The sequence below is a fragment of the Pelodiscus sinensis genome, chromosome 30 (assembly GCF_049634645.1).
Source record: "Pelodiscus sinensis isolate JC-2024 chromosome 30, ASM4963464v1, whole genome shotgun sequence".
Lineage (NCBI taxonomy): Eukaryota > Metazoa > Chordata > Testudines > Trionychidae > Pelodiscus > Pelodiscus sinensis.
Window position 1 is genome coordinate 7,486,406 of NC_134740.1, and position 15,015 is coordinate 7,501,420.

The following is a 15,015-nucleotide window of genomic DNA, read 5'->3' on the forward strand; positions in this document are numbered from 1 at the left end:
AGGGGAGATATGCTAGAGGTCTATAAAATCATGACTGCTGTGGAAAAAGCAAATAAAGAAAAGTTATTTACTTATTCCCTAAATATAAGAACTAGGGGTCACCAAATGAAATCAATAGGCAGCAGATTAAAACAAAGAAAAGTTTTTCTTCCTTCAGCACACAGTCAAGCTCTGGAACTCCTTGCTAGAGGATGTGGTGAAGTCTAGGACTTGAATAGGGTTCAAAAAAGAGCTAGCGAGATTCATGGAGGTTAGGTCTATGAATGTCTATTAGCCAGAATGGGTAGGAATGGTGTCCCTAGTCGCTGTTTGTCTGGAAATGGGTGAGAGGGGAGGGATCAGTGAGGATTACCTCTTGTGTACCCTCCCTCTGGGGCACCTGCTACTGGCTACTGTTGGCAGACAGGATACTGGGCTAGATGGACATTTGGTCTGATCCAAAGTGGGTGTTCTTACGTTCTTAATTCTCTGCAAGCTTTGCACAGGGCCTCTTGGACCTCTCTGTTTCTCAGGGCATAGATGAGTGGATTGACCAGGGGCGTCAGGACAGTGTAGGAGACAGAGAGAACTTTCTTGAAGTCGCTCAGGACGTCGGTGGTTGGGAACATGTAGACAATCATGAGAGCTCCATAGTAAATGCTCACCACGATGAGGTGGGAGGAGCAGGTGGAAAAGGCCTTTTGCCTCCCAATCGTAGCGCGGATTCTGAGGATGGTTCTGAGGATGCAGATGTAGGACCCCAAGGTGAGTACGAAGGGGACTAGTAAGAAAATCAAGGCTACTGTGAATACCAACGTGTCCATCAGCAGAGGGTCATTGCAGGAGAGTTTTACAAGGGGAATAAGGTCACAAAAGAAATGGTCGATACCGTTGGGGCCACAGAAGGTTAACTGGGACATTGGCACTGTGGTTATACAACAAGCAAGCAAGCCGCCTATCCAAGATCCCACAGCAAGCTGGAGGCAAGACCTGCCACTCATCCGAGCTGCGTAGTGCAGCGGGTTGCATATGGCTAGATACCGGTCGTAGGACATCACTGTTAGGAGGACGCATTCTGAGCCTCCCAGAGCACCAAAGAAGTAAAATTGTGTGAGACACCCAGTGAAGGAAATTGTCCAGTCCCCAGTCAGGAGCCCAGCCAGCAGCTGGAGCAGGAGGGCGGAGCTGTAGCAGATCTCCAAGCAGGACAAGTTGCCCAGGAAGAAGTACATGGGGGTGTGGAGGTGTCGATCAGTCACAACTAACACTATGACAACGACGTTTCCAACCATGGTCACCAGGTAGATCACGAGAAAGAACAGGAAGAGAGGAACCTGCAGGCCAGGAAGATCCCCGAATCCCAGGAGGATAAATTCTGTGACAGATGTTTGGTTTCCTTGTTCCTGGCTTGCCATGGGGTGTGTCTGTGGGACAGAAACAGGGTCACTGTGAGCAATAACTAACATTCATTGCAATATGGCAGCCTGTGGCACTGGACTTGGACAGGGGGTACAGACTCCCTGACAGATGTGACAGACGCTGGTTCAGACAGTCACTCCCATCACTGCCTGGTGGCTAAAAGCTGAAGGAGGGAGGGGGAGCTGGGCCAGGAGGGAATATTTGACAGGGAGCTCCAGCAGAGAAACCAACCAAGCAAACAGGCCTGGGACTTGTAAGAGCCGGGTGAGGAGCTTCCCTTTGGCCTGGCCCCCGGTTCTCCTCCTCATCCGATCCTTGGATCTCTCACAAAGCAAAGCCTAGGTGTGACTCAGCTCTGGGGGACTCATGGTCACATGCAAATAAGGCCAAAGAGGGTGGGGGAGAGTCAGGAGTGCTGCCCAATCTTGCATAACTTGTACAGGACAGCGAGACCAGGGCAATTGGACCTGAAACAACCTGGTCCTAGTGCATCCCATTTTTATAAGAAAAATTCCAGAGACATCCGGAAAACTATTAATTAAGCACTTTTGCAATATTTTGGCCCAGCAAAATGTATCCTAAATATTGACATAATAGGTATCGTACACGATATGCAGTTGATTGGTAGTTATCACTAGAATCACTAAGTCTCGCTTTGCTATAAATTGGGTTTAGTAAGGAGAATGATGGGAGGGAATAAGCAGGAATGACCCACAGGTTTTGCTTTTGATGTAACTAGAAATACTGGAGCCCTTCCCCATACCCAGCATTCAAAGGAACCCCGACCTCCTGCCTGGTACTGTAGGTAGCATACGGATATATAATCAAACAACGCTTAATTATTGTATGTTCATCTCCACCTTGAATGTGCAAGCGGGTGTGGTTGTCCTATCCCAAAAAATCTACACTAAGTATGGAAAAGGTGCCGAGACAGCAATAAAACACGAGGGGCTAGGAAACAGTTTCAAAAGCGGGGAGAAGAAAAACATCGAAATTGTGCAGTTCTGGATGGTCTGTGAACTCATGAATGATCATCTCCTGCAGAGGTGGGCGCTAAAACTGGGCCATTTCACCAGGGTCAGCCCCTGCTGGGTTGCCGCCGCCATATTTACCTGCACCGCCCCTGGTCCTGGAGATCGCAGCTCCCAATGGCCAGAAATGGTGATCCGAGGCCAAGGGATGCTGTCCTCCTGTGATGGCGCGATGCGGTTCCCCCGTCTCCTGCACCCCGAAATGGCACAAACAGACTGCACCAGCCGGTGGAATAGAGGAAGTTTATTGCCTCTCCAGGATACAGCACAGATGTAATCTGGTCACAGAGCTGGGCTAGGATGCCTCAGGCCCCCTTGAGATGGGGGAGACTGGGCCCCTAAACTCCAGCCCCTTCCTTAGGCTGTCTCCTCCATGCTCTCAGACAGCAACTAACTAACTCTCTTCCAGCCCTGCCCCCCAGCCAGGGCAGCCTCCACCTTCCTTTGTTCCTCTCCATGGGGGGTGTCTGGCCACTGGTTTGCATAGTGACTCATCCTGTTTTGCTGGGTCGTGGTATCCACGGCAGCCAGTGGGGGTTACCCCAGAGCCAGCAGCATAGAAACCAGCCAGGTACCCCCACTACATCACAGCTCCCCATACCTGAGGCGGTGCAGGTAGATATGGTGGGGCCGGGGCCTACAGGGGTTAACCCCCAGAGACCGAACCCAGCCACAGGCCAGTATTTGCCCACCTCTGCCCCAGGAACACATCCAGCCTTGATTTAAATCTCAGCAGAGAAGGAGAATCCCCCACAGGACTGGGCGGGTTATTCGGATGGCTCACTCCCCTCAGTATCCAAACTGGGAACCTTTGCTGCAGTCTCTGTTGTTCTAGCTTCCACTTCCAGCCATTTCATCGCGTGACATTTCGGTTTGCTGGACCCAGCTCTGTCTTCCCCGGGTAGGTACCTACAGGCCAGGATCAAATTACCCAGCCGGCTTCTCCTTGCTGAGAGGAGCGTATGGAGACTGTTACTGCAAGGAAACTGCCCAGAGCTTCAGCCACTCTTGTGGTTAGTTTCTGAACACGCCTTAATTTCTCAGTAGCTTTTTTCAGATGGGCACCGCAAAACGGGACGTGGGATTTCTGCATGTGCCAAATACAGGGGAGAAAGGACACCTCTTCTCCTAGTAACTATTCCCCTGATTTAACAGCCAAGAAAGTACTCTGCCTGTTAGGTCACAGCGTGACCCCCGCACCTGTTGGGTGTGGTTCATTGTCCCAGCTAGTGGCACCGACACCACCTACTGTGAGTGAGCGAGAATGAGCTCGCTCTACAGCCTCAGCGGGGACCCAGCTGTTGTTTTGCTCAAGCAGTAGCGGTTATGAACCTTTTTCGGTCCACACACCCCTTGGTCTTAGCTAAACACATCACCTATCCCGCTGGGTGATAATATTTTTTATAACTAAATTCAATACATTACCTATACTTGAACATACGTGAACATCATGTACCCCCTGACTGGGCTTCATGCGCCCCTTGGGGGTCCATGGACCCCAGGTTCAAAACCCCCACAGTAGAGCCTCATGCCCAGGTTCAGTTCTGCCTATTGGAGGCTCATGTTCTGCTGGTTTTTCAAAAGGACCCTGGAGATTTTTTTTTCAAACTCACTTTTCCTTAAGACTCATCCTAGAACATCTCACACAAAACACTTTCAAATGCCCCATTGCCGCTCATGCGCTTTACACGGAACAATATTTTTCAGCATTTCAAGGCTGGCAAAACTTTCCATGAAAATATATTCAGAATCCCACCATGGTAGATGTAAAGAATAAAATATTTTATCAGTGACAACAAGAAACCTGTTTAATACAACCACTATGTGTGACCTCAGAAACTCTGAAGCTTTTAATGAGCCCAAATTTATTCTAAAAGATGTACTTTCATTGTATTAGGAAAATACAATGTGTAAAAATATCAGTGCCCTACAGCTACCCCTCTCGGATTGCCTTTCATTTTTTCTGCCCCCAAATTAGTTGCCAAATAAAGATCAAATCTGCTCTCAGCATCACGTAAACCATACCATTCTATGGTAATTTCACAACTCAACCCACAACTTGGATTTTAAATTGAGGATATCGTCAGGAAAGACATCCAGACTCAATGTAAAGAGTTCATGTGACGGCATATTTACCACCTCTCTCATCCCAACCCTAACCCAATTGGTAACAACTCTCACTCTTTAAAACATGCACCTTACCTCTTGTTTCAGTGTGTCTAACTTGAGTTTCCACGAAGTCTTACATAGTTCTGTTTGGATTGAACTTCACTGCTACATTTTTTCCTCCACCTTTCTGTATTCCTTGCTAAATTCTTTTTCTATATCTCTTTCATTGAGCAACAACATCAACACAGCAGCCAAAGTGCCACTTACTGTGCCTTCTAGTGACAGACTCAATGAGCTCAATCCATTCCGTGTCCCACAGAGACATTTCAGAAATGTCTTGGTTGCTCGGACGTAGCACCTACATGAGGAGTAAATTGGCTCTTCTAACAGAGACATTCAGAAACGCCCTGCTGAATGGTGGCTGAGACAAGACAAATTCACACTAGACATAAGATGCACGTTTTAACATTGAAGATAATTAACACTTTACCGAGGATTGTGATAGATTCCTCGTAATGGACTGCTTTTAAATTAAAAGTGGATTTTTTTCTAAAAGTTCTGCTGTAGGAGTTTTTTTGCATGAAGTGTTACACAGGATTTCAGCCTAGGAGACCAAAACGGTCCCTTCTTGTCCATGAAATTGTGAGCCATGGAACATCAAAGCGTAGGAATAGGTCTGCATAGTTATACAGATCTCACCTTTTCAGACTGGCTGTGGTTCAGATGCTGTAATCACAAATGAAATAAACGCCCCTCTCTTTCATTTTCCAAATTACTCTCTGTCATTCTCCAGTGCTCTACCTCGCATGTTGTCTCTGCCCATCTGGGAAATAAACTTTGCCTGCATCCGTTCTATAAATACGTTTTTTAAAGTGGGATGGTTTCATCTGGGCTCTGCCAATACCAGTGGGAAATTACAAATGGAAAAAGTTTCCTAGGACTTGTTGAGCTATGTAAACAAATTGAACCGAAAAATGGTCATCTTCTTTAAGGATCACATTTTCAAAAAAAATTAAAGAAATTATGTACAAACCTCCCATGGAATTCAGATGCTCAAATCCCATAGGAATCTTTGGAAATCCCACTCTGTAATTTTAAAACAGATGTCGGTGATTAATTCATTTTTTTAATTTCTCACTTTTTGATTTTTTTTTCATTATTTCTCCCCCCCCCCCATTCAAAGTTTGGAAGGATGTCCTGAAAATATTTCCCTTCAACAGTCACCAGTCATCAATTCTTTATCCATTTTGCAAGCACTTCTATGGATTGCATTCTTAAACACACAAACTGTAGGAGTTGTAGCAAATGAGTGTGTGTCAGGGTACCTGTGTGAATGAAGGTGTTCAGTCACCTTGCAAGTGAAAAACATATTTGAGGTTGAAAAAAAATTAATTTACCTTTGTGAAAGCAAAGTAAAAAAAAACCGTCCAAAACTCTTCTTAGATCAAATTCACCCCTGAAATGCATTGCTTCAAGTTCTACTGTTTTAAGAAAGAACAATCAGTTTCAGACATACTGAATAGGAAATGACCCACAAGTAATAGACCACAAGCCAAATATGAGCCAGCAGTGTTACATGGCAAACATGATTCTGGGATGCATGAACATGAGTGTTGTGAGCAAGACACAAGAAGTCATTCTTCCGCTCTACATTGCACTGAGACAAATTGTTCTCCTTGGCCTCTGATGATAGGACAAGAAGCAATAAGCTTAAACTGCAGCAAGGAAGGTTTAGGTTGGACATTAGTAAAAATGTCTTAATTGTCAGGTTGGTTAAACACTGGAATAAGTTGCCTAGGGAGGCTGTGGAATCCCCATCTCTGGAGATATTTAAGAGCAAGTTAGAAAGACATCTGTCAGGGACTGTCTAGAATGTACTGGGTCCTGCTGTGAGGGCCGGGGACTGGACTCGATGACCTCTCGAGGTCCCTTCCAGTGCTAGAGTTCTATGAAGGGGTTGATGCGAGGACAGTGGAGCAGCCTGGGAAAAAGACTCTCCCAACATGCAAACTAGTGTTTAATTAGGAACTGAACTATTTTCCGTATGGGGGGAAGGGAAAGAGACAATTAGCCAAGGCACATGGAAGGCAAGTGCCTCTATGCAAGTCCCACTGGGCATTATTAGCTCCAAAGCTCTGGAGACAAAACCAGTCAGCGGGGGAAAGGCTGGCGCTGGGCAGTCATGAAAAGTGCGAAGACATCAGAGGATACAGACTTCAGGACACGCTGAGTGGGGTCCCAGTGGGCCAGGCTGGGATTGCTCTGCTGGGGCAAATGGCAATGAAGGGGGCAGACAGTCCTCCAAACTGTCAGTCTGATATTTAGATTGTCCAAACCGCAGAGCGAAAAGCTTCTGCAGGACTTTGCTGGTACCCAGAAGCCAGAAACACAGTTCCCTTAAATCAGTGCTGACCAACCAGTCCATGGGGATCTGCCAGTAGATCTTGGAGCCTCTGGCAGGGGATCCCGACTGGTTTGGCCAGGAAGCTGTCAAGTGCTGGCACTAACATTGCTCTTCCACCCACTGTCGTGCTGCTCCTGCCCTCTGCCTTGGAGCGCTCCCTTGGGAGCCTCCTGCTTGCTGGGCAGGTGTGGGAGGGGGAAGAGGAAAGGAGCTGATGTCAGGGTGTCCCTCCTCCCCCCTCTCTGTGTGGGTTCAGGAGAAGGGGATGGAGGGAGCTTGGCAATGCAAATCTCTGCCAGGCTCACAGTATGTGTCTCTGTCATTTCTCTCTCACACACACACAGACACAGACACTGCCCTTCCCTCTCCTCTCTGGTCCCATCATGTATGGGGGGGGGGAGGGGAGAGGGGAGGTTACCACTTTCACTGCTTGCAAAGTGGGTTAGTTTGGGGTTTGACTGGGCTGTGCAGACATCACTTTCATTTCTCTGGGTTGTTTAAATGTGATTCTTGGAGCAGTGAGCTCTAAAATGCCGAACCTGCCACGTCTGGAGTCATTATCCCCGTGGTAACTGCTGCTCCTGGGTGTGGCTGGCATGTCCCTGCAGCCCCTGCGAGGCAGAGCAGGGGGTGTCCACATGCCGTCCTTGCCTGCAGACACCACACCTGCACCTCCCATTGACCAATACCAGGGAACTGTCTGTAGATGAGGGGCAGCACATCAAACCGTGAGGCCACTGCAGTACGTAGCAGCTGCTCTCAGGAGCACTGTGGGGGCAGGGTGGGTGAAGATCAAGTGCCAGGCCCTGTGCTCTCTGTGTGAATGCTCCAGCCCTTGCACAGCCCACGCCCCTCCATAACGTCAGAGGGTCCCTTATCCTGCCTCCTAGAGCAGGGGCCAGCTGGTGAGGGCTCCCCAGCCGCTCCCAGGCTGTGTCTACACTTGCTCCAAACACACCCTCACTGCCATGTGCTTTTGTGCTCTGCTGCTCCATCCCCGGCCAGCTGTTCCCAGCCGTTCCCAGGCTATGTCTACACTGGTGGGTTCTTGCACAAGAACACGTCCACACTGCCATGTGCTTTTGAGGAAGAACATCCATGGCAGTGTGGATGCTCACTTGTGCAAGAAAACTCTCGTGGCCATTTTAGCCATAGGGATTTCTCACGCAAGAAACCACTGCCACGCGTCCACACAGCTCTCTTGCACAAGAGCTCTTACACTTGTTAGAACAGAATGTAGCTCTTGCGCAAGAAGCCCTCTCTTCCCACACTTTAAGCTATGTCTAAACTGGTGGGTTCTTGCAAAAGAAGAGCCGTTCTTCTGCAGAGTGTCCACACTGCCCACCCACTGTTGTGCAAGAAGATTTACACTATGGCTTAGGAAAAGACAACCTCTTGCACAAGAGCTATGCTCTTTTCTTACAAGTGTAAGTTTTCTTGTGCAAGAAGGCAGTGTGGTTGCACAGCAGGGGTTTTCTTGCACAAGAAAGCCCTATGGCTATAATGGCCTTTCAGAGCTTTCTTCTGCAAGGGTATGTCTACACTAGCCTCCTAGTTTGAACTAGGAAGGCTAATGTAGGCATTCGAAGTTGCAAATGAAGCCCGGGATTTAAATATCCCAGGCTTGATTTGCATCTTCCCGTCTGATCATCATTTTTCAATCCCCCTAGTCCAAATTAACTACCCACGATTACACACGGCAGTGAAACATTAACTTGAACTAAGTCCTTAGTTCAAGTTAACTGTTACACTTCGTGGAATGAGGTCATCCATGTCCAGCCCCTGACAATAGAGGCTAGAGACACCATCCCTGCCCATTCTGTATAATAGCCAATGATGGACCAATCCTCCATGAATTTATGTAGCTCTTTTTTTCAACCCTGTTAAAGTCCTGAGCTTCACACCATCCTCTGGCAAGGAGTTCCACAAGTTGGCTGTGCCTTGCATGCAGAAAAACTTCTCTTTGCTTGTTTTAAACCTGCTGCCTATTAATGTCATTTGACGGCCCCTAGTTCAAGTGCAAAAAATTATTTGGGAGTTTGTTCCCGGCGTACAGCCCAGTGGCCAATACCAGGGTGACGGAACAGGAGCTGCAGACTCGGTCTGGCAGATCCAACTTCCTCGCAAGAAACTTCGACAGAGCTGGGTGAACAGGGCCAGGGCCACAGGTTTCTTTTCTCACTTCTCAGGCAGGCTCCTGAGCTCAGGCCCCGCTCGGGCGCTGTGCTGAGGTGTGGCAGGAAAAACTCCCCTTTCCTACAGATCATGGGCAGCTAGTTGCATTCCTCAGCTGGGGACAATTAACCATTCAGCTGCAGAGTTGCCACTTGACTTCAGAGTGACTCATGGACACTGACACTGTCACAGCCAAGTCCTGCCCGGTCACAGCCCCTTGGGGTCTTGGAACCAAGAGCATAGAGCAGGGACAGAAACCACCTGGAGACATCACTGACCTCCAGTGAGGTGCAGGGACCCCAGAGCAGCACAGTCACTAGCGAGCAACCAGCCGGCCAGTCAAAGCGCTGCTGTGTCGAACGTGGCTCCATTCGCCACCTCTGGTGACGGGCTCTAATGACCATTCATACCCTGGTCTCATCTGCCTTTAGTGGCTGAATGTGGGTGATGTAGCCTAGAAGTTTCCTGTCCCTTCCCGGCTCAGTATCAGCGTCTGTGGGGACATTTTCACACACACTTCAGTGAATCTCAAAAGGAGTCGGTTTAATTTCAGCCAGGCAGAGACTGCTCAGCCCTAGCGATGAAGCCCCTTTGAAAATGGGATCCAGGCTCCCCAGTCACTTAGATGTTCACTATAATGACACCTGAACTGAGCTGTTACAGACGCTGACAGGACAGGGACCTGGGTGTTCCTTTCCAAGGGCAGCGGGAGGTTTGTTTCCAGACGGGGCAAGCTCAGCGAACCATGCTGAGATTGTCAAACCTGCTTAAGGGAATTGGATGAGAATTTTGTGCCTAAACCACTTAGGCAGCTCTGACAAACTCAGCCACACAGCGTGTTCCTGGGATCCGTGTGTTATTTCTTGAGAGCCAGCGCAGCCTTCGCCCGCCACAGAGGGATTTGCTTTAGGGCTCAAAGTTTCTCCCCTCTCCGGGACTTCACCTTTGAGACTAGAAGTTTGCACCTGCCGGTATCATCCAGAAACAGACCAAACACCAACCTCCCTCGCCGGTGACGTTCCCCGTGGGACTGGCACCTGGGGAGGCGGCCCCTGCCCGCAGCAGGCTATACAGCTCAGCGGGGACGATTTTCCACAATTGGCGCAGGGCTAAGGCTCGGGGCGCTTCACCCAGAGAGGGCGAAGGAGCCTCGATCGCTGCTCTGGGCTCTGACGTTCCATTGACCGGGCCGGGGCGCAGGGGAACGCGCCGGGCAGAGCAGATGGGCGGAGGAACCTGCCTCTGGCCCTGAGACGCTGCATGAAGAGCTGGGAGCCGGGATCCCGTTGCTGCCCGACCTGCCTTGGAGGTAAATCAGCCGTTTCCTCCCGGCTCCCTGCCGCTCCAGGGTTGTGAAGCAACGTGGGTTTGGTAGGACACTAGCGGAGGCGGGGTGGATGGGGCTATGGGCGCTGGTCTCTAACAGTTCCCCGCCCCCAAAGGCGAGGATTTCAGATCACCAAAGAGCTTTCGGCTCACAATTTCCCTCGCTCCCATCACCCTGGTATCTGGGCTCCGCACTCTCTGGAACGTGTCTCTCCTGCCCCATCCCCCTGAGGTGCTACGAGACCAGTGTGGCAGATGGGCACACGGCGTGTAGAGGGATCGATCTCTGGAGGAGTTTGGGCAGCTACTGGTGTGAAATCAATGGGTGCATGGTATCTCCCCCACTCTGGCATTGAGCCCCATTCTGAGACAGTGATGGAGCCTTGCTAATGGGCCCAGTGAATCCTAGAGAGAGCTGGGAGCAAAGCTGGGACGGGATTCATAGAATCACAGGAGACTATAAATGAAAGGGACCTAGAGAGGTCATCGAATCCAGTCCCCTGCCCTCATGGCAGGACCCAGTACCGTCTAGACCACCCCTGAGAGACATTTATCTAACCTGCTCTTAAAGAACCCCAAAGATGGAGATTCCACAACCTTCCTAGGCAAGATACTGCAGTGTTTAAGCACCTTGATAGTTAGGGAGTTTTTCCTAATGTCAACCCTAAACCTCCCTTGTCCAGTTTAAGCCTGTTCTTCTTGTCCTATCCTCACAGACCAAGGAGAATTTTTTTTCTCCCTCCTCCCTGTGAAATCCTTTTACATAGCTGAAAACTGCTCTCATGACCCCTCTCGGTCTTCACCTTTCCAAGCTAAAGAAGCCCAATTCTTTCAGTCTTCCCTCATAGCTCCTGTTCTCTAGACCTTTCATCATTCTTGTTGCTCTTCTCTTGACCCTCTCCAATTTCTTCACATCTTTCTTGAAATGTGGTGCCCAGAACTGGACACAATTCTCCAACTGAGGTCTCACCAGCGCTGAGTAGAGCAGAAGAATGATCTCTCGTGTCTTGCTTGCAACACTCCTGTTAATGACTCCCAGAATCATGTTTGCTTTTTCTGCAACAGCATCACACTGTTGACTCATATTTAGCTTGTGGTCCACTATGACCCCTAGATGGCTTTTTGCAGGCCTCCTTCCTAGACTGTCGTTTCCCATTCTGAATCTGTGAAATGGATTATTTCATCCCAAGTGGAATACATTTCATTTGTCCTTATTAAACTTCATCCTATTTAACTCAGACCATTTCTCCAGTTCATCCAAATCATTTTCAATTATGACCCTATCCTCCAAAGCAGTTGCAGCCCCTCCCAGTTTCATAGCATCCGGCGGGGAGGTAAAACACTGACAAGAGAAATGCCAGCCCTTGACCCACGCAGCCTCCCTCCTTGCCCCTCCCAAGGGGGACCAAAGGGGTGGGACACAGACCCTGACTCACCCCCCCCCCCCAATGGAACATGATTTCTAGGAGGTGCCATCGGGGTGTGCACGGTGGGTGTCTCTGTGTCTGTGGAGGAGAAGGGTGGAGTGGGAAGGGGGTTGGTAATGGGGGAATGGGGCACTGGAAATAGGAGAATGAGGAACAGAGACCCAGGCAGGGCTCTGCATGATTGGAGCCTGGGTACAGAGCAGAGGGACAGGGGAGCCCATTGGTGTGTGTGGCTGGGGGTTACAAGAAGGGGTCTGTTGGGTGAATAGCTGTAGTTGGGGAGAGGGAAACTGTTGGCCCACAGAGATACACCCGACAGGTGGGCATGGCGTGGGAATCCACCTGGTTGGACACTGGCCCCAAAACAAGTCTCACTATCTGCACTTCAGACTGTGCCCTGCTGCTTTCTGCATAAACGGGCAGAACCAGGGTGAAGGGAAGCCCCTCACACCAGCCCTTATGGGTCCCAGGACCGCTTGCTTGGTTTATTTCTCTGCTGGAGCGTCCTGTGAAATATCCCCTCCTGGCTGATCTCCCCAGTGGAACGGCCCCTCCCTCATTCAGCTTTTAGCCACCAGGCAGTGATGGGAGTGACTGTCTGATCTGGTGTCTGGCACATCTGTCAGGGTGTCTGTATTCCCTGTCTGAGCCCAAGGCCACAGGATTTGAGTGCCTGGTGCCAGCTTTCAAGACGCTCCACAGGGTGCAGAGACACGGTCTGTTTCACCTGGGCTCTGCTCAGAAATCGAGAGACGGCGATTCCCTTCCCCACCCTCCATTCCCCACTTGGCTGCTGTGCCAGGGCTGGCAGTGGGAGGCAATGAAGACAAGGCTGCCATATTACAATGAATGTTAGTTACTGCTCACAGTGTCCCTCTTTGTGCCCCACAGACACACCCCATGGCAAGCCAGGGACAAGGGAACCAAACATCCATCACAGAATTTATCCTCCTGGGATTCGGGGAGCTTCCTGGCCTGCAGGTTTCTCTCTTCCTGCTCTTTCTCATGATCTACCTGATGACCATGGCTGGGAACATCCTCATCCTGGCACTGGTTGTGGCCGATCGGCACCTTCACACCCCCATGTACTTCTTCCTGGGCAACTTGTCGTGCTTGGAGATCGGCTACAGCTCCACCCTCCTGCCTCAGCTTCTAGCCGGGCTCCTGACTGGGGACTGGACAATTTCCTTCACTGGGTGCCTCACACAATATTACTTCTTCGGTGGTCTGGCAGCCTCAGAATGCATCCTCCTATCGGTGATGTCCTACGACCGGTATCTAGCCATATGCAACCCACTGCACTACACAGCCCGGATGAGTGGCAGGTCTTGTCTCCAGCTTGCCGGGGGATCATGGACAGGTGGATTCCTTGCTTGTAGTATAAGCACAGTGTCAATAACCCAGTTAACCTTCTGTGGCCCCAACAGTATCGACCATTTCTTTTGTGATTTTATTCCCCTTGTAAAACTCTCCTGCAATGACCCTCTGCTGATGGACACGTTGGCGTTCACAAGCTGCTTGATTTTAATACTGGTCCCCTTCCTGCTCACCTCGGTGTCCTACATCTGCATCATCAGCACCATCCTCAGAATCCCCTCCACCACTGGGAGGCAAAAGGCCTTTTCCACCTGCTCCTCCCACCTCATCGTGGTGAGTGTTTACTATGGAGCGCTCCTGATTGCCTACATGTTCCCGACCACCGACCTCCCGAGCAATTTCAAGAAAGTTCTTTCAGTCTCCTACACCGTCCTGACGCCCCTGGTCAACCCACTCATCTACGCCCTGAGAAACAGGGAGGTCCAGGAGGCCCTGTGCAAAACTTGCAGGAAATTAAGGTTTCCAAGATACTGGCCCATTGGGTTGCTTAGGTGACAATGGAATAGCTGCAGCATGGGCGGGGTTAGGGCCAGTATCAAAGCCAACCAAATAGAAGGTTTTATTTCCACTCCCATCTGTGAGCTTCTTGCCCTGCCCTTGTAGAGTCACAGTCTAGTGAGCAACGGGGGTGCAGGGACCTTTTCCAAACCCTTGCTCCATTATAGTTAGGACCAATGGCCAATGCTACTGGGGAAGTACCAGCAGGCTGCAAGGGACATGAACTGGTGGCTCTGTGAAATGAAAAGAGCTGGAGAGATTGAGCCCAGAGAGAGGTGCAGGTGTCGGTCGCATGCTCTGTGCCTTGGGCCAGCTCTGCACCGAGAGCCAGCAGGGAGCATGTGACCGGTCCAATAAGACACTGACCAGGGGTAGCCAACCCGTTTGAGACGAAGAGCCACAATAGCAGTGGAGACAGTGTGAAGAGCGGGGACAAAGTTGTTGAGAAAAAAACAAACCACCACCACGCGGCAGGGGGAGGGGGGTGTCACGTTGCTGAATTGGAGGGAAGCAGCCAGATCGCTGCTGCACCCCTAGGTGGGGATGTTGGCCCCAGAAATTGGTGTGGGGGGAGCCATGTGGGGTGTTGAATGGGAGATTGTTGTTTGTTGATCTTATGTACGCTATTTATGTGAGTGTTTAATGTCTGTGTGTGTAGGTAGGAATCTGTAATCTGTGTGGAAGCTGAATATTTCTCTGAATGTGGTAAAGCATTGCTATGGACAGGCTGAGTAGCAAAGCCCTGTGGAACAATGGCTCTCAATAGGCTATGGACACACCCAAAGAATGGGATGTGTCACCTGAGGGCAGCCAGCAGGAAACAGAGATTGGCCTCTGACCAGGTGACTTGCTGCATACAAGAAGAGGCCAGGAAGGAGTATAAAGAGGCCATGTGGTCGAGGCCATTTTGTTCTCAGCTCAGCACTTCATCCCAGAGGCAGCACTGCAGGGATTGAAGAGCCCGGAAGACCTGGGAACCCATCATGATCGTAGGATGTGCAATAAGGACTTTTAACCAGCAGCTGCAACATCTCTGCTAGAGCCTGCATCGAGAACTGGGAGATTCGGTGCATGTAACGTACTGTACTTTAATAACCTTACTCTCAAGCTTTTCTTTCTTGTAATAATAAACCTTTAGATATAGATTCTAAAGGATTGGCCCAGCGTGATTTGTGGTAAGGTCCAGAGGGTAAATTGACCAGGGATCTGTGGCTGGTTTCTTGGAACCGGACAGGACTTGTTCGGGGTAGGTGGGATTGGGTGCTAGGAC

At 50.0% G+C, this 15,015-nt stretch overlaps 1 protein-coding gene across 1 annotated transcript; it reads left to right on the plus strand.

The window, feature by feature from the left end:
* Positions 1-12,770: 12,770 nt before the first annotated feature.
* Positions 12,771-13,742, plus strand: LOC142821068 (olfactory receptor 10A4-like). Its single transcript, XM_075911856.1, has one exon. It carries the CDS (start codon positions 12,771-12,773, stop codon positions 13,740-13,742), a length of 972 nt encoding a protein of 323 aa, XP_075767971.1.
* Positions 13,743-15,015: the final 1,273 nt, after the last annotated feature.

Bases quoted from the DNA above. Each gene is read 5' to 3' on its own strand.
- LOC142821068 (XM_075911856.1), top strand. From the start codon at position 12,771: ATGGCAAGCCAGGGACAAGGGAACCAAACATCCATCACAGAATTTATC.